Here is a 25,225-nt window from a genome sequence, read left to right as displayed (position 1 = left end):
ATAATTGGATCAAAGCATAATTAATACGATATAAGAATATTGTGTTTTCTTTATCAATCTAAAAGTAATTAAATACTTACGAGTAAATAAGAGTCTACCTAAACTGCAAAAGATAACTTTATTTGGTTATCAACTTCTGTATCTGACAATATTGCCGTATAAACTCGTCCATGAAAGTCGTGACAAAAGTGTAGCTAATAAAATCATGCAAATCTAATGAAGAATCATGATTCAATCATAACCAGATAGGATATTCAATCTAAGAAACAATCGATGGGTTTTACAAGCGGAAAACCGATTAAGTCACTACACCTATAAATCTTTCAGTGCCAAGTGCCCCAATACAAAATGAACCGACCTACCAAGTTCGTGGCAGTAAATGTGTCATAATCTGTAAAAAAAATTTTTGTTTCATTTTCGTACCTTTAAAAAAAATACATGTTAAATGCGTGGCACGCGCTTAGACACAATGGCACGCGCTCAGACACAAATCCACACTATAGCCGACCGATCGCACAAAGGAAACAATGGCTTTTGTTTAACAGGTTAGGGTCTTAGAAGTAAAAATCCTTTAAGTAGATTCATACTATACGTACTTGGGATTGCCAAAAACGGATTACGGGCGAATGGAACTTTGAAAGCGTAAACGAGTAGGTTGCTTTTGTACAGATTAACTAAACTAGGTACCTTTTACTTATGTGGAATGTACGTTGGTGTAGTGCCAAATTCTTTTGCATGTTTCAAGTGCCAAGTTTACACAAAAACTGGGTGGTTATAAATACACTTTCACTGAACTTTCCAAGTAGAAAGTTAAAGGAAAATTCCTCCTTCATCTGATATCTGAACAAGCCTTTACAGTTTTCTTCGAAATTTGCTATATGTGATAGTAAAAAATATTTCAAGTTAGGATATATCATAACTTGCGAATAACATTACAATTTGAAACTCTTATTTAGATGCAATTGTTCCACATAGGTCCATTGTGGATGCGAATATTCATATTGTGTTAAAAGTAACCAAGATTATGTCGGACCATGCTCATTGCTCAGTGTAGGGTTGCGTGGTGGCAACACTTTAAAGTAGGCTTTTTTGTATCGTACACATTATGTTTAAAGAATTTTATTTTCCTCAAAAGAAATTGTACATTTCACTTCATGAGAATATATTAAAATAAAAGTAAATCAGTACACATTTATACCGTATTACCGATACCTACCGATTTTATTTCGAAGTAGCTGTGCAATAGGGTAAATTTTAATGCTAACAGAAGTCAGTAGTTTACTGTTATGATAGTTTTTGATTAACAATAAAAAGTCAAAGAGCAAATTATCAGAGAAGTGCCAGAGGTTCTATTGTTTGTTCGTTTAAGAACCTCGTCTAATTTTGGAGCGACATCGATGGTCAGCTTAGAACAGTTAACCTGTATAGGTGTTTAGGAATAGGTGTACCTTTTTTTTTTTTTTTAATCTACATATTTAAAAGGAGCCTTTATCACTGAGACATGTCGGCTCCGTTGGGCCTCTACATTACAGTTTCAATAAGTGTTAGTATACTTCAAAAAAACTGTACACGAATTTCGCAGTTTTAGACAGGGGTTCCGCCAATATCGTGTGAAAAACCCCAATGTCAGTTACTGCATAACCCCTAGCTTCAAATAGTTGCGCCCTCTTGTCTCAAGTCCGAACAGATTCCATTAGGAAGTGCTGTACATCCTCGACAGAGTCGCAAATATCGCAGTTGGGCGACTCTGCTTTCCTCATCAGATGAGCAAACATATTCAATGGAATGTGACCGGACCGAAGCCTGTGAGCACGTACAATTTTCGCCCGGTTCAAGTCCGTAGGTGTACCTACGGCTACCACCAGTTTGATACTGACATATTCGCTAACGTGTGCGTAACTTATATTCTATGCATCTCGCTCGTAATCGCATATTACTGCGAGCGAGATGTATAGAAAGTAAGTTACGCAGACGTTAGCGAATATATCTGTTTGATACTGCTATTAAGGCAGTCGTGGTAAGGCTAATAGTCACCTTAAAGCGAATAAAAATCTTACTCAATCCTGGCAAATTGTTATTCCGAGCCGAGAATCGTGACACTAGTTCCGGCTGTTACGTTTAGTTGTTGTCCTGGCGCTACAGCTATAAAACGTACGCTAAGCGCCTACAAATTACGATATTTGGGCTTGTTGTTGGCTAATCTCTCATACTTGGGCTAGATTTGACACGAGGCGCGAATTTAAGAAAACAACACTATACAACCTACAACTTAGTGTTCCTGACTTAATCAGATACCTACTTAGGTAAGTATAATAAATATATGTAGTAATGAGTTTCATGATGGCGATTAAGAGTAAGTACGACGTTCTACTAATGGCAAGGTACGATATGAACAGAGTCGGCAACGCATATGTGTCACCTATACACACTTTCGTATATACCTATTGACTTTCCTGCAAAGTAAGTATACTTAGGACTAAGGGCGCTTGCAATATAACCTACCTACTCAAATAAAAAAATTGTTTGGTACTTTTTACTAAGATTATCACCTCTATTGGCAATGACAATACTAGGACAGTGGCAAACATATAGATGCAGTCGGTGTCACCTTAACACTGCCACACAATTAAAATTGTTGCATTTGTAAATATGTATAGAATTTAATAAAATAAAATTATATTAACATAAGAACTTCAACGGACACGCATGACCATTTTCACTTAATCGCACATGTATCAATCGAGATCCCTACACGTAGTGACGTAATGGGCCGGTACTATCAATCCATTCATATGTCGATCACCAGGTAATTGACTCAGTTTCAGCTAAGCCCGAGCGACGTGCACCCGCGGCGCGCGTCCTCCTATATAAGCAGATCTTGCAAAATCGTCGCACATTCGAACATCAACCTGTCCAGGAAGTCATCCTTTTGCAATTCATTCACACATCATGTTTTTATTTCTGGTAGGTACGCTTTGTTTATTTCTAGTGCCGAAAAGTTTGTTTATTGTATCTGTCATCAGACAAAACGTGATGTCGCAATGATTGGGATTAGTGTGTGAATATTTAACGCTTGTGCCAATCTTTAGTATACAGTATGTGGCCTTTAGGCTGTCCTTAGTTCTAGCTTCGGGTATACGAGGTAATGTCATAGGTCCCACTTGTCTATTCAATAACTCTTTAATATTTTGGTGTCAAAGTTGCGAGTAATATGAGGTCAAGTACCTACTTATAAAATCACTAGGCAAATTAAAATGGTGAACAGCAATTAACACAAAGTTAAAGTCTAAATTTCTGTTACAAGAGCTGCCTCCATAAGAGTCAGAGGCACGAGACGACATATCAAAGCGTTCGAATGCGAAGACGGAGCAGGAATCCTGTACTGAAAATTATACTGAAGATCTCTCAAGATATACAGGCTGGCTTAAAATAAATTTCTTTTCGCGATTTCGTGGTTGGTCCTATAGTAAAAGTTGCTCAGTATAATCCCAAAACCTCCCTGGCAACGGGAATGCACTTATTTTTTTTGTCACCGTGTATACATATTACATATAGTTACATATTATATTTTTTATAACTTTTACTGCCTCTTACATAAATTGCTCTCCGTAGATTTAGATAGTCAATGTACCTGCTGTAGCCTTTACTTAAATAATATTAACACGTATATGTTATAGATTTATAGATGTACCTAGGTACTTACTGTTTAAAGGGCTCACCCTTTAAAGCTTTAAATATTCTAACCTTTTACTTACCTCAGTAAGTAAAAGGTTAGAATATTTTTTTCTACCGGATGTGTCCCAAGTATCCCAATATGTCCCAGCATCAAGAATAAGTTATGCGAATCCTGGGTTCTAGCATACACTAAGGTATTATGAGAGAACGGAGTGATGGATGAGTGACAAGGAATCGTACTGTAATTCTACCCTACCCTAGCCTTAACTGAGGTTTAGTTTTTTCAGCTACGAGGTATATACGAGTATGTAACTTCATTCAACTTCTAAGTGCATTTCTGACAAAATCTCTAGATGTGCTTAGTTTCTCTTCAATTCGTTTCGTCTGAGTGTGTTTTTGGTTGTTTCGTAAGAATCACATTAAAATAGCAGAGATAACGACAAAAATACGGACAAGAAAGTAATAGAGTTGAAACACTGTAGAACAAATACAATTTGTCCAAACAATACAAATATTATCTTGAATTGACGTCTTAAATTAAGCTCAGAATCAATTTAAAAGTGGAAAAAGGTGAGACTTGAACTCACGGCCTCTGGTCGCTCGCAGACGTTTCTGCTTGTTAAAAAATTAATTTTGTCTTAAATTTAGTAATGATCAGTTTTAAATATAAAAATAACCACAAGTAGTTTGACTAGAAGATGTAAATAAACATTGTTATTATTTTTAAGGTTCTTGGAGTAGTGCTGACGCAATGCTCGGCGAGCCCCGCAGTCGACGGACAGGCCAAACCGCAGGTTCTACACTATGAGATGGAAACTGCCGATATGCCCAACTCCTACAATTTCTAGTGAGTGCACTTTTACCATATTTATAGTTTAAAAAAGACATTTTGTTTCAGACTAATTGAAGATCTGCTACAAACCGCTTTACATACCTATTACGAAGAAGTGATAATCCTTGTCCATCAGAATGTCCAGGACCTAGAATAGTCACGCGTTAACCTCAGATAAACAGAAATACGGTGACCTCGAGAATAAACCAAGGATAAATGAGTAACGGATTCTCGGTGGTAACTACAAACAATACAAGGGCGATCACTTTCGATCTTTAGTGTCTAGACAAATTAAATAGAATTTTAAGTACTAAACATATTTAAGTTAGTAACACAAGAAAAATTGCAAACATATTTTTGTTTTTGTGCCTTATTTGCCTCAATGCTAAGAACGCCTTTAAATTTTAAATAAAACACAAGTTATTTGCTATTCAGTTACAATATCTGACATTTAGAATGCTACTTTTATAAAAAATCTTAGTATAATTACGGCATTTTCTTAACACATGCCGACTCATTAAATTGCCATCCCGTTCACCATAAATATAAAGAATTGCCAATAGATACATAAAAGTTAATGCATTAGAAGTTCAAATAACCAATTCATTCAAACATAATGTTATCAGGAAATCATCTCATGAGAAACCATTTTAAGACAAGTTAATAAACACGATAAATGTGATAATTCTAAAAATCAATTGACAAGATGCAGTCACGTCCACTATGATGAATATGATGACGTAATATACCCAAGTCCGAAATGCAACTTAGAATACTGATGTTTATCAAATTATCAACAACTATTGCGCCAAAATCATTGTTGTTATTAGTTATCAGGCTATGGTTTTTCTATGATGAATCAATGAAGTTATTGGGTTATATCCGCGTTGTGGTGCATTTATGTTTTTTAGGGTTCCGTACCCAAAGCGTAAAAACGGGACCCTATTACTAAGACTCCGCTGTCTGTCTGTCTGTCTGTCCGTCTGTCACCAGGCCTCATGAACCGTGATAGCTAGACAGTTGAAATTTTCACAGATGATGTATTTCTGTTGCCGCTATAACAACAAATACTAAAAACAGAATAATAAAATAAATATTTAAGTGGTGCTCCCATACAACAAACGTGATTTTTTTGGCGTTTTTTAGCGTAATGGTACGGAACCCTTGCGAGTCCGACTCGCACATGGCCGGCTTTTTTTATATTTGAAATACGCCCAGATAAATCGTATTTAATACTTTAGCGTTTCGTCGGCTGAGAATACGTTTGTGATATATCCATTTTTGATCAAAATAGTTTTTTAATGATTCCTAAAATTACAAAAAATACGGTAAATCTTTTTCACAAATGAGGACTGTCTTTTCAAAAGGACTTATTTTTGTATAGTGTTCATAAAGAAATAAGCCTTTTGAAAAGACTTCAAATGTTGTGCCATATCCGCATTTTATTATAGGATTTACCACTCTATCCCCCTATCTAACTATCTAGGGGGGGGGGGGGGGGGGGATTTACACTCTGTTAACAGAAAATTATCACTAAAATTGTACACCCAATACTTTGTGTCATTCATTAGTACGTTTAACCATAACTCATCAAAAACGGATAAGTATGGCAATGATAATGAAATAGTTATTTGTTATACAAGGGTGCAAAGTTGTATTTTACCCGCGAGTGTTTCAACACACGAGAAGTAAAATACATTTGCACCCGTGTGTAACATAAAACTTTTCACCTCACTATAGCGAGGAAAGTGCAACATCCACAGGCGTTAGATCATCTTCATTACTGGAATCACTAATTTTTTTACGATATTATAACAAAAAACTGGAATTTCTGTATTTTTACGTGAGAAGTTTTAAAGTAAAAAATTTGTTGACAATGTTGACATTTCTGACGTATGAAATGTCAGATGCGTTTTGAAATTGCATCGACTCAACTTGTGCGTTCAGAATTATATTTAAAATCATTATTAGAAAATAAACGTTTCTTATGGAATTTAAAGGTTTATGACTTAAAATCATTAAATAAAGCTAAATTTGGTATTTTTTATTAAATCTCAAACCATTTATTTAATGGTAATTAATATCGAACGAACAATTATAATGAGCGTTTTGTTATCTGTCAAAACACGCTCAATCCAAGGTCAAATTACTTTCCCCACTAGTGGATAAAATGCGTTTTTCTCCGCTTGTTTTAAAGGATAAAAGACGGCTTTCCGAGCTAGTGAGGGGAAAACGCCTTTATTTCATGATTGCAGTGGTAATACAGTGATATTCATTGTATTAATATATAAATATAAATGTATGTATTGTATGGTACTATAAATAGTAAACAGATGTGCCTAAATGATAAATAAGTTGAATATAAAACTTTCAAAAAAAATTTTTTTTGCTTCTTTTCGCTCTCCTGCAAACCAATGTAAGCACCACTTGCACCATCCCGCTAACTCGGGGTTAACCGGTTAAACCGTTAACCCAGTGTCAAATAAATGAATGGTGCAAGTGGCCCTTAGCGCCAAAAAAAATGAAGACTACGTTTGTACGAAAAGGCGACTTCGCGCGGCCGCGGTGTACACTCTTAAGGTTTATACGTCTTTTCTGTGATATCATATAATAAACAGACTAAAGCCTAATTTTCGTACTTTTACCCTAGAGGCATGTTAAAAACTTCTACTTCTTTAAATTTGTATGATGAAAATCTGAGAAAAACGTATTCAAAATATTCAAATCGTTAATGTTTGTAATGTTCACAGAAAAGGCGCCGGATTTAAAAAAATTACTCTTATACACCTCGATCCGCGTTTTAACGAGTTTTAGGTACACATGCAGTGAACCGTCTCCGTTTATTTGTCCTCATTAGCCTCACGTGCTCAGCTGCATAACCCGATTACCGAGCGACGTGCTTTCCAAACTTGGCTGGTTTTTCGCATCTTTTACCGAGCACTCGTCTTACGTCAGGTAAACCATTATAATCGTGTTCTCGCTAACCGTAACAATTGTGCGTAAACGGGGTTCACGGTCAAACTGATATCTCCGTGGCAAATAGGTACGCATTAAATCATGGGAATTGTTTGGCCCTTGGCCTGTATTGTTTTTGGCAAGTAAATAACTATTTAATATATTTAAAAACCAGCCTTCCCATCCATTACTTGTTTTTTTAAGATTCAGTGTTTTCACTTTATAACTACCATAACAAAAATATCAATATCAGTTATATTTTTTATGCTCTTAACTTATGCGCATATCAGCGACGTCTCTATTTTATGCGATATACAATTTTATAGGATGTTTATGAAATCAAGCTTTAGAGATGTGATGTGTGAGACCTACCTAATTAATTATAACAACGGGATTAATAATAAGTTAATAGAATACGAACAAAAACTTTATATATAAAACACAATAAATATTTAAAAAGTCCAACGTAGCTACGTTATATTATAATTTCTTCACAAAGCTTGGAATCAATCATCTGTTGAGAGTTGCCTTATAGTGCGACATAAAATAGTAGAAAATTTAATAAAATGGAACTAAAAAATTTCCATACTAAATTGTTGCCATGTTTAAACATTTTACGTCAAAAATGTGACAGTTACGTAGGAAGTGGCGCCCTCAATATCTTTTTACAATTTCTTGTCAGATTGTACTTCACTCCACTGGCTCTTCGCCAAACGTTCTCAAAACATATAAACCCGTTGTATTCCGGACAAATAAGTGCATATCAAACGAATGCTGTTAAATATTTGTATGTGCATTAGTTGTATTTGTTTGCAAATTAAGCATGGATATGTAATTAGCCGCGACTAGAAAAACATGGTGCGGCGATATGTTCCATCAAAACACGTTGAGGCCAATTTGAATTACTATATTGACGGGACGCACGGGCGAATTATCAAAATCATCAAAATCAAAATGTAAGTTTCGGTTGGTCTCCTTAAAATTATGATATTATCTGTAAGCGTAACACAGCGTCTTACGTAAGCGAACAACTCGCGAACGCGAAGCGAAGCAGCGCGGCGTTCGCAACGAGATCGCCCACGTAGGACACTTCTAACTATAGATATCAAAGGATAGATTCACCCCGCGCCGCATCGCTTCGTTTCGCGTTCGCGTGTTGTTCGCCTACGTAGTACGCTGCGTAAGGACATCGTATGGTAGGATTGTGTTTTTAAATTTAGAAATAAGTAATTAGGTACCTACACAATGTGTTCGGACAGCTATGTTGAATGCTATAAAACTACCAAACGAAACTTCTCTACACAATCGCGACCGATATTTAAAGATAATGGCTAATTTAACAAGCACGGCGTCCCGTCTTCTGCGCCATAAAACTAGGGGTGCAATTTAGAAATAGTTCAGAAAATAAATAGTTATGGTATGTATGATTGTCGACAAACACCCCCAGTTTGAGCTATATTTGGCTAACGGTTCCACCATAGCTGCATAGCTGTCCCAATTGTATAATGCTCGTACTGTTTTTACCTACATGACTAAGGAAAGTGCAGGCGACTCTAACTTTTGACCTTTTTTTCATAGGCAGCTCGGCACAGTTATCCCTCTTGATCTCAAATATTCAAATAAATTCATAAAATTATTTGGGTAGCGAATACTTGCTAAAAACAGTATTAATTATTTTAACGACGGTAGGGCAACGAACCAAATCACTATCTTCAATCTTAACGAGTACCAGGATGTCTCGGTACATGGGTGCGTTTGTAAAAAAAAAAACCCTTTTTAATTCTTAATTTGGCAGAGCTAAATATGGTCCTCGGTTAAACATAGCTACATCAGGTACGATTACGGTTAAACATAATTTGTAGTATAAACATACATACATACAAAAAACCGGACAAGTGCGAGTCGGACGCGGCCACCGAGGGTTCCGTACAAATAACATGTTTAGTATTTGATGTTATAGCGGCAACAGAAATACATCATCTGTGAAAATTTTAACTGTCTAGGTCTCATCACGGTTCATGCATGAGATACGGCTTGGTGACAGACAGACAGACGGACAGTGGAGTCTTAGCAATAGGGTCCCGTTTTTACCCTTTGGGTACAGACGGAACCCTAAAAACAGTTATAGATATATACATATTCGTAACACGTCGATTTATCTTGTAACCTGTCAAATACTTATTCATATACAAATCAAACCGCTTTGATACATGACGTGTCAGCGTGTCACAATGGTGTCGTAAAAAGTAGAACAGTGGAGTCGTTGTAAGGATCAAAGTGACAAAAACATGACCAACCGCCTCCACTCAGTTGAATGCCCGTCCATCGCATACCCATTGAACAAATTAAATAACAATGTTACGGTACAAAACCCTTATATAAGTCTTAAGAGACGTGCTTACGTAGCAACTTCGTATTAAGCCAAATCATAGTCAAATCATCAAGAATGGTAGATTTAGATATAGATTTATTTATTTCATAATATTAAATTACATTATAAATTATTAATTGGTAATTTTGACATGAATAGTAATTATGTCCAATCATTGAAATGGATATGCGTTGTCTAAAAAGTTGAACATTACTGACAATATTCACGGATACGCTAACTTATGATATAATTTCAGTTATTTAACCGTTATATATATATAACATTTTGAAGATCAGCTATATTCACTCATGACGTCAGATAATTGTAGTCGTGAATACAAAATTATATTATCTCAAATATATAAGTTTATTAGTAGTAGAGAAACACTTTATTCTACAAAAAATAATAATTAAACAGGAAAAATAATGTCATTAAGTACAAAGGCGAACTTGGCCCTTTAAGGGATCTCTTCCAGTTAACCTTTGAGCAATTGAGGGAGAATTGGAGACGGTAGACATCCATCCGCACTGTACAAAATGGCTTAAAAAAGAAAGTATTTAATTTACCTATATGTATTTAAGACCTTGAATAAATACATACTAAATACACAATTTAAATGTATTTTAATATTTATTACATATATACAAAAACTACAAAACCGATCTATACAAAACGAAAGGTACTTATACAAAAACTACGAAACTATTAAACTGATCATATCACCACGACGTGGTGGTAGTTGACCAGGAACGCTGTTTACAACCCCCTGTGCTGTGAACCCTTTAGGGTTCGAAACGTCGGGATGTATTTTAAATTCATTATACGCGATATAATCCGATTAATTAGATCTATTTTTTTCCAGATTTATGCAGTAAACTAAAGGTTCCTAAAACTTAATCAAGATACAAAAAAACAGTTTAGTTATGAGAGTACTGAGAGTATTACAAGTCGTAGTATTTGTTATATAATATTATAGGTAGACCTACTTATTTAAGTTTCTTTTTTGGTTTTTCCAGTTACGACACAAGTGACGGTTCGTCCCGGACGGAGCACGGGGTCATCCTGAACCCAGGCACTAACGAGGCGGCGCTGGACGTGCTGGGCACGGTGCGCTGGTACGACAACAAGGGACAGCTCTACGAGATGTCCTATAAGGCTGGAAAGAGAGGCTACAGGACGATTATCAAGAAAGTGAAGCAACGCTAACGAAATTTAAAAATATTTGTGTTAGTCAATGTGTAATTTTAAAACCAATTCCGATTTCAAATTCCTGCAAAGAGAAATTAGGTTTAATAGGTACTTTAAATTTTTCATACATTCAGGTAATTTTCGTGCTAATCAAATTCAAATGAACAAATTATGTATGTATATGAATTTTGATGAAGTTAGTTAAAACAATATTAATTGTCAATGAATATAGGTAGGTAAAGCCTGACAAAATTATATTCGTCCCTCACCATGTATGGCCATGTTGCGGATTGTCAGTGTTACTAATTTGTTCTACTAATAATGTCCTCCTCGCCGTGTCCGACGACGGCGACTCCAACCGTTTTTAATGGGAAACATGGAACGCTCTAATGTGGCTTGCGAAGCCAAACTTGGTTTTGAAGATTGCATGGTACGCAATGGAGCTGGCCGGCTGAATTGTAGGTGTAGGTGTACAAAGGCTTCGGGCGCGTCTTACGGAGATGGCGCTTAGCATCCAAATCTTCTAAGCGCTGCTGCTCGTATTGCTCTACTTTTTTATGAACAGTTGCGCGCCATGCCGTTCTACACATCGCGCTTTCCTCCCAGGAATCGCTCGCAAGCAAGCAAGGATACAATAAACAAATATACATCAAAGAAAGGACGAAGGATTGCGGAGTATTCGAATAAAAAATGTTTAGAAATTCTGAATCTTTGACAAGACCCGTACTGAAATTTTATTTGACTTGAATTATTTTGATGTACATACATACATTTTAGACACAAAGTAAGTTAGTAGTAGCGTCACTATCTCGGGGCCAGAAAGGATCTTGTAAGGGTTTACCTAATTAAAAATTGATTTGTTTGACAATTTTGTGGCATTGTCATTTTGCCAAAAATATAATATGATGCATAGTGTCGGGAACAAGACTGGATTTTTGTAGGTTTTGATTGATCACAAAAAGTTAAATGTAATAGGTAAGCAAAGTGATTTATAGTTTAAGAATATTTAAGTTATTTATATTTTCTTTTTTATTTATTCAGTTATGTTTCTATCTATCATTATATTTTTTATAACCAATATTATTGTTTTACTGTTCATTATATTTAGGTTTAAAGACTGCTGGCTTTGTTTAATCTTGGTTTCTGTAACCACGACCTTCTTCGAAAATGTTTGAACTAAAAACATATATTACGGGTACGATTATTTTACACTCAACGACAATGTTCTAGCCATTAGTAGATTAGTGGCAAGGAGCGCGATTTTCAAACCGGAGATCACGTGTTCGAAGTGCTCATGACAGTGACCAATGAGATTTTTGAGACATATGTTATTTGATATAGTCGTTTATCGGTTAACAGAAAGAGACTGCAACTTGTATGGGAACTGCACGCCGACGTTGCAGTTGGCGTGCGCCCAGGTAGCATTTATACGTCATTATGACGTATAAATGACGTTATTATGACGTCGCTGACGTCACGCAGTCTGCGTACAGTTCCCATACAAATTGCAGTCCGTCTGTATCGGCCCTTAAAGTAGTGTTAACTATACTGGTTCTGATTTATAAACTTTGCTGACAATATGACTCCAATCTAGTACACTCACTCTCACTCACTCACCACAGTCACTCTTTAACAGTTACATGTATGTTGGTCACTTTGACATCCTTGGCCAACTCGGTACGAATAAGGCCCGCGCCATTTCATCACTTGATTCGAGTTATCACCTACAACATACATACATTTGCACATTGTAAATTGCTGTAATATTTGCAAACAAAAGTCCTATTTAAAGAACACATTCTCAATTTTGAATCAGTATACCGTCACGTCTTCAGTTCACAATGATTGCTTTGGTAAGTTTATTTCATTAAGGCCCACTTGCACCATCCCACTAACGCGGGGTTAACTGGTTGAACCGTTAACTCAGTGTCAAATTGTACTGGTAACCATGGTAACTCCAGGTTTAACCGCTTAACCCCGGGTTAGTGGGATGGTGCAAGTGGCGCTTTAGAATAAATCTAAGAACAATTTACATTGCTGATTCATCAAAACTGATATGATATTAGATATGAATGGCACGCAATTATCTACATAACAGTATATCCATTATCTTATGTGTATTGCTATATTTTTCAGAAAGTTGTGTTTTTTGCCATTTTGGCAACCACCTTGGCTGCTGAAGACGAATCTAAACCAAAAGTAGAAGTCCTGACTGAGAGCACATTCGTCAAAGAAGATGAGTATAATTTCGAGTAAGCTATTTTTTAATAAAAAAACCGGCTAAGTGCGAGTCGGACTCGCGCACGAAGGGTTCCGTACCATTGCGTTTCCGTACCCAAAGGGTAAAAACGGGACCCTATTACTAAGACTCCGCTGTCCGTCTGTCGGTCTGTCACCAGGCTGTATCTCATGAACCGTGATAGCTAGACAGTTGATATTTTCACAGACGATGTATTTCTGTTGCCGCTATAACAACAAATACTAAAAAGTACGGAACCCTCGGTGGGCGAGTCCGACTCGCACTTGGCCGGTTTTTTTTATAATTCTTCTGCATATGCATAACTTAACATTGTTTCAAAATTAACTGTAACCTTTACTTAAATAATATTGGAAGTATAAAAAAAATATCATGAAGATCCAATATAATTGATCAAAATTTATAGTTTTACCCTAATTTTCATTTCCCTATTGACTGCTATATTATTGCACACAAGTCACACAACGGATCCCCCATAGTTATAGAAGCAAATGTTGTGTTTTGGGACTTGGAACAGTTTGATATGATTTTCATCTTATTTTGATACGACCAATCAGCGTTAGCGGCTCACTGATTGGTGGTTACGAAATATAATCAGGAGGCGTCGCTACCACCAGTTTGATACTGACATATTCGCTAACGTGTGCGTAACTTATTTTTCATGCATACTCGTGCATCTCGCAGTTATAGAGGAAAATGCTCGCGGCTCGCTCGCGTACTAGCATATTAGTGCGAGCGAGATGTATACAAAGTAAAAGCTACGCTCTTACGCCACACGACTCAATATCTTATCAAAAGGAGATGAAAACCATATCAAATGGTTAAAAGAGAAGCGGCCTCTTAGAACCTTATATTATTTCTTCAATGATGTACACAAGGCCTTATTACAAAGAGATAAGGACCTATAAATATCATTGATATTAAGTAAATTAAAAGCCAATCGAAAAGTAAATTGTACCGGGATGACAGATGCGATGTGTAGTCACGTCATCATTTCCATACATTATTGGTGTTAGATTGTCAGTTATGGGCCATCTGTTAAATTCTAGAAACGATTATACGATCATAAGTCATAAGCAATCCCTTACAAACTTTTCTCATTTCAGGTACAAGTTAAGCAACGGCGTCTCCCGGCAAGAAGAAGGTTCAGTGATCACAGTAGGCGATCATCAGGGCATCGGTGTACGCGGCCAGTACTCGTACGTAGCTCCCGATGGCCAGGAGTACATGGTCACCTTCACTGCTGATGACAAAGGCTTCAATCCGGTCATCCGCGCCTCACCCGCTAAGGGACAATAAAATATTTTAAAACGTTTTTATTTTCTTTCTTATTTATAAAGGATTTTTCCTGATTGCACTCTCAGTGTTTCGTTCATGGTGTGATAACAACTGGTGATGGACAAAAAGTTCAAAAGCCACCTGAAGTAAGTTTAAAAATACAGACATAGGCGATGTTTTTGGATCAATAACTGAGATCCAGAGCACAGAGCTATAACCGCGAAAATCGAAGTTCGTCAATTGCGAGCATTTTCTCTGTCACTCTAATTTACGTCTTAATGAGTGTAAAAAAAATATCCCCGCAATTTGTCAAAAGTGACGTTTCTTCAAACAAAAACGTCACTTTTGACACTGACATATCCGATCCATATCGTATCTTTAGCAATTTTTGGACGTATCTTAAAATTAGAATCAGGCCGTTAGTTTGTCGTTTGGACATAATACATGTGTAAGAAAGGGATAAAACATGAAACTAATTGAGGACTGTAGCGCATGAACATGTATTTGGAACGTCTTCTGACTCCGATAACATAACAACTCTGCCTATTATGGTCTAACTCGCAATAAGAGCTGTAATAACTAGCCATTGTGCATTTAGAATTTATTGCACGAGAACACAGTAAACAATTTAATGTGTATTTCAAATACTGTTGTGCGCATATGCATACGATGCATCTAATATCTGATTATATACCTACAGCCAGTTGTCAAGGGATTCACAGGATAACTATGATCTAATAACTCTTACAATATAATATATAACTGATTACAAAGAACCGTAAGCTCGTCTTCACGTCGTCACGTAAAGCTCAAGAACGCCTTACGAGTATTATTAGGCCAAAATTAATTATATCATGAATTCGGTTAGATTTAGGTTCTAATTTGTGTCTTCTGTTTCTGAACTTAGGTAAAACAATGCCTACAACACAGACCACATAATGTAACAGGAGGAATCTTGTTTATGCCTTAAGTCACACTAACCTAGCCGACGCCATACTATCGGAGTTAGTGTTTTACAACAGAACTTCTGATCGCTCTATTTTCTTTTTATAACAGTTTCGAGCAACGAAAACCAGACCAAAAAGTACCAGACATAGATATTAATGTCTCATGTAATTTAAGCATGGCGCTTTAAAATGAGAACGTAACTTCGATTTTATGGGAGTAGCTTTTTGGTGGCAGGTTCGTGTGACTCTTAAGAGATGTACCTATGGTTTGGAGTATTGTGACCAGCGAATATTTAATTTGTGCCTATGATACCGCTATGATATTACTGATACCGCCTGTATACCAAGCAAATTATGTATGTATATATTTAAAAAGTTATGGAGTATTTGGATAGCGACACAAACTCTTATCAACCAACCAACCACCATTTAGAACAACTAGAATATAGACTATTTCACCATTGTTTCAATGATGACATATATAGTTGGTATGTCTAAGCTAACTCTTCACCGACTTCGACAGAACAAAGTTTGATAATCCATCCATATTATAAATGCGAAAGTCTGTCTGTCTGTGTATTACCTCTTCACACTTAAACCGCTGAAACGATTTAGTTGAAATTTGGCATAGAGATAGTTTGAGTCCCGGGGAAGGACATAGTAGGATATTAGTTTTTATGTCGGAAATCGTCCCTAAAGAGAGTGAAAAGGGGGGTGAAATTGAGAGATTTAATGTATTGCCTAATAATTTATGTCAAGCAAATAAGCTTATGCTCAAATTGAATGATTGCTATTACACTTAATCCAGGCGCAAAACTTTCTATAGCTGCTGTTACTAATTCCGCGCAGACGAAGTTGCGGGCAAAAGCTAGTACAACTATATAAACGTCATATTTTTATGTAAATTTGAAAATTTGATGTTTGCGATGGCAATTAATACCACACTGTCTAAGACCGTGAAAAGCAAGCGTGGTCTGGCGAGCACTTATTTGATATTTACTATATTCTTAGGGATTAAAATACTTAGTAAAAAAGTAAAATCCATGGTATCAAGATGTTGATTTTTATTTTAGTGAAAAACGTCACCATAGCGACTAGATGAGTATAGGATTTCTTAGAAAATAAACATTTGGTTACGAAGAGTACTCTGAAGTGGTCTTTAGGGTTGGGCTGGGGCAGGAGCAGGCTCGTCGCCGAGGTGCTGAGTGGGCTGGTAGCCGTTCTTGTCGGCCACGAAAGTCACGGAGATGTGTTGGCCATCAGGAGCCACGTACTTGTAGCTGCCCTTTACCGCCAGGCCTTGTTGGTTGGTGTCATTCTTGTATTCACCCTGTTCCTGTCGGGCAGTGCCGTCACTTGTTTCGAAGCTGGAAGAAAAGGTCGATATGAATTTTAGATACACTCGTATACCTAATAATATATGAACCTAATAAATTATGATCATGCTTGCAACGCCACAATGGCTATTACAGTGACAATGTAAAAGGTCTTATTTTACTAGTGTGCGGAAAGAGAAGAATCTTCGTTTGTATTGGGTCTCATACATTCCACGACTCTTCTCTTTCCGCAGACTATCAAGATTTTTTCGCCGTCATGATCCTTGAAAAAGTAGCCGAGCTGGGTCTTGTTTGTATTATTAGCACTGTTCATGATCTATAGAAGTTAACATTATTTGAGTTATTGAAAAAGAAGTCCAAGTACACTTAAAACTGCCCTGTTAAAACAGCGTATCTAGATAGAAGATAGGTAATAGGACAGAAAATGGCTGCACTGTTATCAGTTATATTTTTCAAACTGTAATGAGATATCTGATAAGAAGAAAGTAGATATCTAAGTACAAGATATTTCAAAGCTTAACACCTGAAGTGAATGTAGATGCAGAATTTTATGGGTACAATCTTAAACCACTTACTCAAAATTGTATCCATTGATGTCTACTTCAGAGTCCTGCTTCACGATCTCAACCGGCGCGGCTGCTGGCTTATCCTGAGGCACAGCACATACGAGCGCCAGCGCGGCCAGAGCGAACAAAGTCTGTGAAGAAGCAGAGTTGTTATAAGAAGTGTACAATTTCTATTTCAATTTCCAAGCTATAAGACCTACGTACTAAGAGTATAAACGGTCAAGAACTGTAACATTAAGTACATATACAGTCTTTATCTTTACTAGCATAAATAGGATTTGATGAATAACCAAACTGCTGTTTCATCTTTTTTTTGTAAATACATCAGAATCAGACCTCTAGGTACACGTTAGAGTATTGAGCTCTATCGAATAAAGTTTTATTCCAGTTTAATTAATATTTCTTACAATAGACACTGGATCAAAATATTCAGTAATAAATTATAGCAGTTCTTGACCAAAAAGTTTTAATACTTGAACTTACAATCTTCATCATTGTGATGATATTTTGAAATGTCCCAACCAATATGTTGCCGGTGCGGTGAGTCCCGAATGTCTAAAGTTCGGAGTGCGCCTCCTCGTATAAATATGGTCAGTTTATTATTGACAATTGCAAGTTTCGAAGCATCATTGGCAAGCCGAGGTGTTAATCACAATCACGCAAACAGTTTGTTTAAGGTGATCCATGAAAACGTTACGAGGATTTTGTCAATTGTGTAAATTGTTTGCAGCGGCTCGTGCATCCACTTAACCTACATCGCTTGTGGCTTTCAGTGGATTTTTAAAAGAAATGACTAATGGTTTTCGATACAAATATAATCCCGGTATCGAAAATTCCCGATTCTTGCCGTTCAAAATCAAATACAAGGCGCATGCTAGCGGTCAAACAGATACCTATGGGAAAAGAAAAAACTCGCGTTTTCTAATATCTTTTTGGCGAAATGTGATAAAAAGCCGACCAAAAAATAAGCACTTTTTTATTTCCTTGTTCAAACTCAAGTTATAAATTAACAGTCGTAAAATATAGTAGGCCCAAAAGTGGGCTATAAGCAAAAAAACTATAACGCATTATGTAAGGTGTAATCCATGGAGACTATATAAGTGTAATCTTTCTTTGTACCTAATGTTATTGTTTTAAATTGTGGAAAATATGAATGACCAGTATTGGGCACGTTTTTGTGAACAAGCCAACCTCTTTGTTTCTAGTTAACGGAACGAAGATTATACTAGGCATATAATTTTTCGCATAGCTGACACGGTGACAGCTGCCATCTCAATACATATTTTGCATTTTAATGTTATAAGTTGTATAAAGATGACAGCTGTCACCGTACCCAAGCTATGTAAAAAATATTATAAAGACGTGTAAATAAAGTCCTCTCTTTCTTACGTACTATAATATCGATACAAGAGAGAGAGATAAAACATGCTGCAGTCAATAATTGTGAATGGATCTAGATTACCTTTCGTAGACACCGAATTATCAAGCATACGCGAAGAGTCACACCTATGTATACATAAATTATTACGTCATGTGTCGTCCCATTAGTTCTACCGTTTAAAATTAAATCAAATGGTTGAGGGATATTATTATAGCTGACTACGGATCACTATTTTTTTGTTGACTTTTGCTCAGTGAAAGAAAGTCTAGCTTCAAACCTTAGTTACATTTTACTAGGAAATAGCTGCGTTTTTATCTTCATTACGAACCGTCTTGAGTTAAATGATAGGGCCCATTCATTGCACATGAACACAACTAAGTGGGCGAACTAGTATAGCCCCTAGCCGCCCAGAGGCCCATAAAAGCTCTCAAAGGCCTCATTCCATTCCATTTTGAATCTTTATTTTGACAATTCAAAATTGCATTTGTCTGCAAGTTTTGACGTGTGGGCTAGAGGATAAGTCGTTCTAACAAAATATGAGAGCGCATATTGCGTAGTGAGCACAGGTCATTTCAATGCGTTATCTAGTGACTAAATAATCTTGGGAAAATATGTGCTAAACTGACCAGTGACAGTGACCACTCAACAAACGAAGGTCAGTAAGTGGGGATCGCAGTATAATACCTATGTCAGTGGCAACGATCAATATGTAATACACCGCAGCTCCGTTACTATCGACCTATCCAATGCTGCTAATTCCGTCTAATGGCTCCTCTACACGATAGCCCAGCGTAGGTCAGTCCAAGGGACGCAGCTATGCAGTGGAATGAGATAGCAATATCACTTGCTCCCTCTAGCTACTCGCAACTTTATGCCGACTTGAACGGAACAAAGTAAGGGAGTGTCATTGCAAACGTAATATTTTTATAGAAAATTGAAATTGGTCATGATATGGCCACACCTTGTCATTGCAAAATATTGCAAATGTCATGCAGAGTTAGCTTGGTCCGATTCTACGATTTAAACTACGCTTCGGATGATTTAATTTAAATTAAAGTGTTAGATTTAATTTTGTTTACTTACTCATGACGTCAATCAAGTCATAATTATTAAGAATTCTAAAATTTCAAACAATTGCTGGGAATGGAGAACTTAGTTGGTAAGTAGTTCCTGAAAAAAAAAATTCCCTATTTTCATGTCAAATGAAATAACTATAATCACTATAATCAGTCAGTGTCAAAAGTGACGTTTCTGGTTGAAGAACTTTTGACACTGAGATCATATCCATAACATGTGGATAGATCAAATTCATAACTTGTTATTACAATTAGACATCTCTAGATTATTTTTGCCGATTTTTATTAAAACAAAAAACATCAACGACTTCAGCCTTCACATTTCACCAATTTTTGTTGCAATAAGCTTTTATCTATTAAATGACAGATACGTGTATTAGTTTTAAATTTATTTGGCTACTACCTATGCCTTACACTTTTTATTTGTTATATTTACTATTAAGTATTTATTTACATATGTGACTCTATACCTTCTCAATCATATTTTTAAACACATAATTTATTTATTATATTTTATCATTACATAATATTGTATACTACTGTCAGCTTACTCTTCCTAATTTGGGATATCACTGATATATCAGTATTGGAACGCCTATTAAAACCTTTTCACGGGTATAGCAATCAATAATCGTGAATCGGTTTCAGCAGGCGTTGAGCCACAAGGCCCACAAGCTATTGTAGAGAAAATGGAAAGTCGATGGGAAGTGGAAGTGGGCGGATTATGAAACTGGGCTATGGCAGGTCCAGGAACTTGCTTTGAGATTGCTTTTTACAACTTATCACGGCGAGTGGTGACACGCCGATCACTAAAATGAGGCCCTGATTGAGAGGTCCTTATTAACTCACGGTTATTTACTAAGTACGTTTTAACACTTCCTTCCCTGAAGCGACTCCACTGACGACTGTTCTAGGCGGCCAATTAAAACAAGCCAGTTCTGAGAGTCCTGCGGCTCCCCTTTAGGAGCCCTCCACTCCGACCGTCGAACTCGCTGAAGATGGAGACCAACTCTCTGAAGAGTGAAGCATTCAGGTCAATGGAGTCGTTACTCCCCAATTTCCCCGGTTTGTTTCAATTACTGACTAATTGTTTTGACTTATTAACACATTCACTGCTAGACAAAAAACGGCGCACTACTCCAGAAACCGCTCGCCTATAGCTGCGTATAAAACAACCCGCCCAGCGGGTTATCCGGCATCTGAGCAAAGTTCACGAGCACCCACCATGTCAGTTCCTGGCAGTGAATGTGTTAAACAAAGTAACTAATTTGACTGGATAGTCCGATCCCCTACCTAATATGACGTTAAGGTAAATTTGAAAATGAAGTAGGTAAAGAATCATCATCGGCCTTGGAGTCTATTACAGACTATACAAGCAGTGTCAGGTAGGGCGACAACGATGTTCGTAGCTGTGTAAGCCAATACGGGAGCGGCATACACGACCACAAGCCTGGCAGGTGTAAATGTGCCCGTAGCGAACAGCTGTCGGGTTGATGACGCTTTGCTCGCTTACTTGCGTGTCTTAAGGCCGTTCCATCGGTTTGCCGCTGTCTTTGTCACATTTCGCAAGAAAGAACGGGAAAGAACATACATGCCAAGTGTCAATTTTGATCGAATTTTGTCGGTTTTTATTTATTTTAAAAACGTTACCTTACAATATCGAAATTCTAAAGCTATCAAATTACTATTTATGTTAAGATTGTTTTTTCTTCTTTTTTTGTTTATAATAACCGAGTAAAGTAGGATTAAAAACTTTGGGAATTAATTGTATCGAGCGAAGTGTCATAATTCGTGTATCGGAAGCTATGTTGTTAAAGATAATATAGTCAAGAACTACATATATTTTTTCCACGTCTACGAATATCAACGCCTCTTAGAAAAACATGATCATATAATGAGATTTTTCGCCTTCTGGCTCAGGGAACCGCCTTAAAGCAAGCCTGCAAGTGCCTGCAAGTGATCCTCCTCACAGATCCTCCTGCTGTTTAACGGGAGGTAAAGAATAGGTACCATGTTAAAGTGTGTATTTTGAAAAAGTATTTACTGACTACTTTAGACTACGCCGATCCTAAGTTAAGGTCCACGCGCGTTGCGCAATGAGTAAACATCAACAATAGTTACTCACTGCGACCCATTATGGCCCAAGTCCACCAGAATGTTGCTGCATTTTAAGACATGTGATGCTTAAAATTAGGAGCATAATTGCGTGTGCTGTAAAATAGACTTAGTTGACTGTAATTTTGATTCTTGTTATGTAACAAAACTGTGCATGCCTGTGCAAACATATGTCGTTGTAATTCTGTTTTCAATATCACAATGACATTAATAATGAAGTTGACAATTTTATAGACACATTTGTGTCAGAGTTCATTTTGATTAGACCTTTGTGCCGGATATATTTTTAGATACCATTAAATCTGGTAGTACAGTAGGCTTAAAAGACTTAGGAAAAATACAACGCATCGTAGGTACATTACATGTACAAACAGAAACACTCCTAACTGTACATTGGTGGATCTTATCACAAAAGGCATAAGGCCCACCGATGTACAGTTAACAGTGTGGGCGATGGTACATGTGTTGTTTTTAAGGATCATGATAAGTAAATAAGGAAAAGTTATCGTACTTAAGACACTTTTAACCTTTAGCCGCCCAGAGGCCTAAAAAAAGGTCTCTCGATAAATTTTTATTTGAATCTTTATTTTGACTAATCAAAATTGCATTTGTTTTGGCAGGTTTTGGTGTGTAAAGAGCTAGAGTTATAGGATAAAGATCTATCGAATGATGTGCCATGCAAACCCCGGTTTGACGGTAGAAAAAATGCACTTCTGCCAGTGCTTGGTTAAATATCGGCTCTTCTATCGACATATGAAATAATTTTTGAATGGTCGTAATTATAAAAAAAGGTATTAAGTATATAGTAATAATATAACTTTACCTATGAGATTTAGGTACTTGAAAAGAAATGAAAACGAGACACGTTAACATAAATTTATGACAGTGAGCATAAATGAAAGAGGTTTGCAAGTAATGGGAATAGTACCCATATAGTATCTATATAGAATTGACACTGTTAATATTTTATAATTACCATCATTCAAAAATTGCTTTATATGGATGTCGATAGAAGAGTCAATATTTAATCAAGCACTAGCAGTAGTGCATTTCTGCTCCTGTCAAACCGAAGTTTGTAACATGATGACTCTTGATTTCTTTACTTTAACACCGAACTGCAAAGTAGTTATTATTGACTATTTATTTTGCTGATTTTTTCTCCACCACAAAAAATTGCATAAAAGTAGCGATATGCTAATTAGTAATTTACTAAACTGACGTTTAGGAAGAGCATGTTTTGATGCAATCTAACGATCTGGTCTCTGGTCATGGTTACTTTGTATTGGTGGCTTGTACAACAACCGTACATTGTGCTATTTACTTTGTGTTTACGAGTGTATTGACAAGTTGACACATACTAACCAAATACACTCAGTAATGGTAAATGCATTTTTTAAAGAGGGCGTTTTGCTTGTTTGCTTGAAATTTTTAAGTGTACATAATTCGCTACGGACTTAAGAAGTGCTCTCGTTTATTTAGGTGTATACAGAGGAGCTACCTATACATTTTAAAATTACATATATTGAAATAACCTAGACACTACGGTTTTGGACGTAATGACTCCCCTACACGATGGCCCAGCGCTGGACCAGCGAGATGGCCATGCGATGGTTATGGCTCCTCTACACGATGGCCCAGCGCAGCGCTGGACCAGCGAGATGGTGATAATCATTGTACGTCGCAAGACATATTACAAAGAACAAATTGTTTATAACACCTGTATTCATTACCTGTAATGCACAATTGATGAATAAATGATTCTAAATGATTCTAAATGTGATGGTTCAGAGCGCGCAATATGAAATGGGCTACGTGTAGATGCGTACGCACCGTCGCTGGCCCACTACCTTTGATGTGCGGACGAAAAACCGACACCGTGGCTATCCCATCGCCATCCATAAGTCATAAGTCATCCGACACCACTACCCTCTCTACACGCTGGCCCATCTTAGTTGGCCAGTATGATGGCCCATCGTGTAGAAGAGCCATTAAGCTTTGTGAATTGCTGTACTAGGAAACCGGTCCTTCAAAACTGGCTGCTGACCCGGGCATTAGGGCGCATCTAATTCCCTGCTGCGTGACCGATGTCTGCCAAGGCAAACATCATAGGTATTATTATCATTTACGTAGATACAAAATGGGTGTAGTTTTAATGAAAAGGCAGATCTGTGAGCATAAATACATATATTTTTATATTTGTTATCCACAAAAGGCCACATAATTTTAATTATCGGTCCCGTCCCGATTATCAAACCTTAAATATTTTTACTTACGTCCACGATATTTAACTATATTTAGGTAGGTCTCTAACTATCTATTTTGTCTGTTTTTTTTTTTGCAACATTGCCGTTTTTTTATTTTAATTAGTAAAAAATATGTTATTAACAAATAAAAAACTAATACTATGTCTCAATAAGTAAAGACTAACTTAACATTTAGAATTGGTCATTCGCGCAAAGCTTCGGTCTGTATTTAAATTAATTATGGCTAAACAACAATGTCTGCATAATATGCTATTCTAATAAACAATTGTGATTTTTCAGATAAGGGACTATCACCTAAATATATAGGTAGTATGTGCATTTGCACAAACTGACGAATATGATACGTTATGGTGCGGTTAGATGGTCAGACATGCAGGGACTCAGCGAATATTTGTAACAGCGTCTCTTTCATTTTCTTTGGGTAGCGAGAGACACCATCACGAATATTCGCCGAATCCCGATACGTGTGGCCGCACCCTAATGATCGTAATAGTTACAAAAGTGCAAGTTGTGGAAAGTTTCCAAAAAGCTGGAAAAGCTCGCGGAAATTTATGGAAAATTTATGATAATGTGGGTAAATAAAATTAAAAAAGTACCCAAAAAAGTCGCTTTGCTATGTGGTCATAATATTTATTGCTCTGTCTATTGCTATTGCCTTGTGTCTTGTTGCGTCATATTTATTGTTTAGTACTTATCTAGGTACAACAAAACAAAGAAAACCACGTGATTCGGTCATAAAGCGAATACCAGAGAATAATAAAATAGCCAAGTCAATTAACCTCTATCATAGAGAAATAAGCAATTAAGCTTAGTGCTCAACTCCATACATCAGTTTCCTTACTCATAATTTAGTTGTATGGGAGGTATGGTCAAACGTATAGTTAATGGATTTTTATCTCCTGGCTCAAAGGAGTCCTGGGTCCATTTTTAACCTGGGCCTTGACTCAGAAAATATAGCGAAAAAAAAACTAGCCGTGTTCGAA

At 36.7% G+C, this 25,225-nt stretch overlaps 3 protein-coding genes across 3 annotated transcripts; 2 read left to right on the top strand and 1 right to left on the bottom strand.

Moving 5' to 3' along the window:
- The first annotated feature begins 2,808 nt into the window (after positions 1–2,808).
- On the top strand, positions 2,809–12,100 carry LOC134742711 (endocuticle structural protein SgAbd-6-like). Its single transcript, XM_063675901.1, has 3 exons — positions 2,809–2,964; positions 4,404–4,522; positions 10,850–12,100. Exons 1-3 carry the CDS (start codon positions 2,950–2,952, stop codon positions 11,037–11,039), a joined length of 324 nt encoding a protein of 107 aa, XP_063531971.1. The 5' UTR covers positions 2,809–2,949; the 3' UTR covers positions 11,040–12,100.
- Positions 12,101–12,791: 691 nt separating this feature from the next.
- LOC134742710 (endocuticle structural glycoprotein SgAbd-5-like) lies at positions 12,792–14,594 on the top strand. The gene is made up of 3 exons (XM_063675900.1): positions 12,792–12,874; positions 13,158–13,273; positions 14,385–14,594. Exons 1-3 carry the CDS (start codon positions 12,863–12,865, stop codon positions 14,575–14,577), a joined length of 321 nt encoding a protein of 106 aa, XP_063531970.1. The 5' UTR covers positions 12,792–12,862; the 3' UTR covers positions 14,578–14,594.
- Positions 14,595–16,558: 1,964 nt separating this feature from the next.
- LOC134742962 (endocuticle structural glycoprotein ABD-5-like) lies at positions 16,559–17,916 on the bottom strand. The gene is made up of 3 exons (XM_063676195.1): positions 17,890–17,916; positions 17,416–17,537; positions 16,559–16,870 (listed from the first exon to the last, which is right to left on the bottom strand). Exons 1-3 carry the CDS (start codon positions 17,899–17,901, stop codon positions 16,663–16,665), a joined length of 342 nt encoding a protein of 113 aa, XP_063532265.1. The 5' UTR covers positions 17,902–17,916; the 3' UTR covers positions 16,559–16,662.
- Positions 17,917–25,225: the final 7,309 nt, after the last annotated feature.

Source organism: Cydia strobilella, chromosome 7, assembly GCF_947568885.1.
Source record: "Cydia strobilella chromosome 7, ilCydStro3.1, whole genome shotgun sequence".
Classification (NCBI taxonomy): domain Eukaryota; kingdom Metazoa; phylum Arthropoda; class Insecta; order Lepidoptera; family Tortricidae; genus Cydia; species Cydia strobilella.
Note: the sequence above shows the minus strand (reverse complement) of the source record. Positions and strands in the feature narration are given on the sequence as shown.

Coding starts and splice junctions, on each gene's coding strand:
- LOC134742710 (XM_063675900.1), top strand. Junction 13,274..14,384: donor GAAGATGAGTATAATTTCGA/GTAAGCTATTTT, acceptor TTCTCATTTCAG/GTACAAGTTAAGCAACGGCG.
- LOC134742711 (XM_063675901.1), top strand. Junction 4,523..10,849: donor CCCAACTCCTACAATTTCTA/GTGAGTGCACTT, acceptor TGGTTTTTCCAG/TTACGACACAAGTGACGGTT.
- LOC134742962 (XM_063676195.1), bottom strand. Junction 16,871..17,415: donor ATCAATGGATACAATTTTGA/GTAAGTGGTTTA, acceptor CTTTTCTTCCAG/CTTCGAAACAAGTGACGGCA.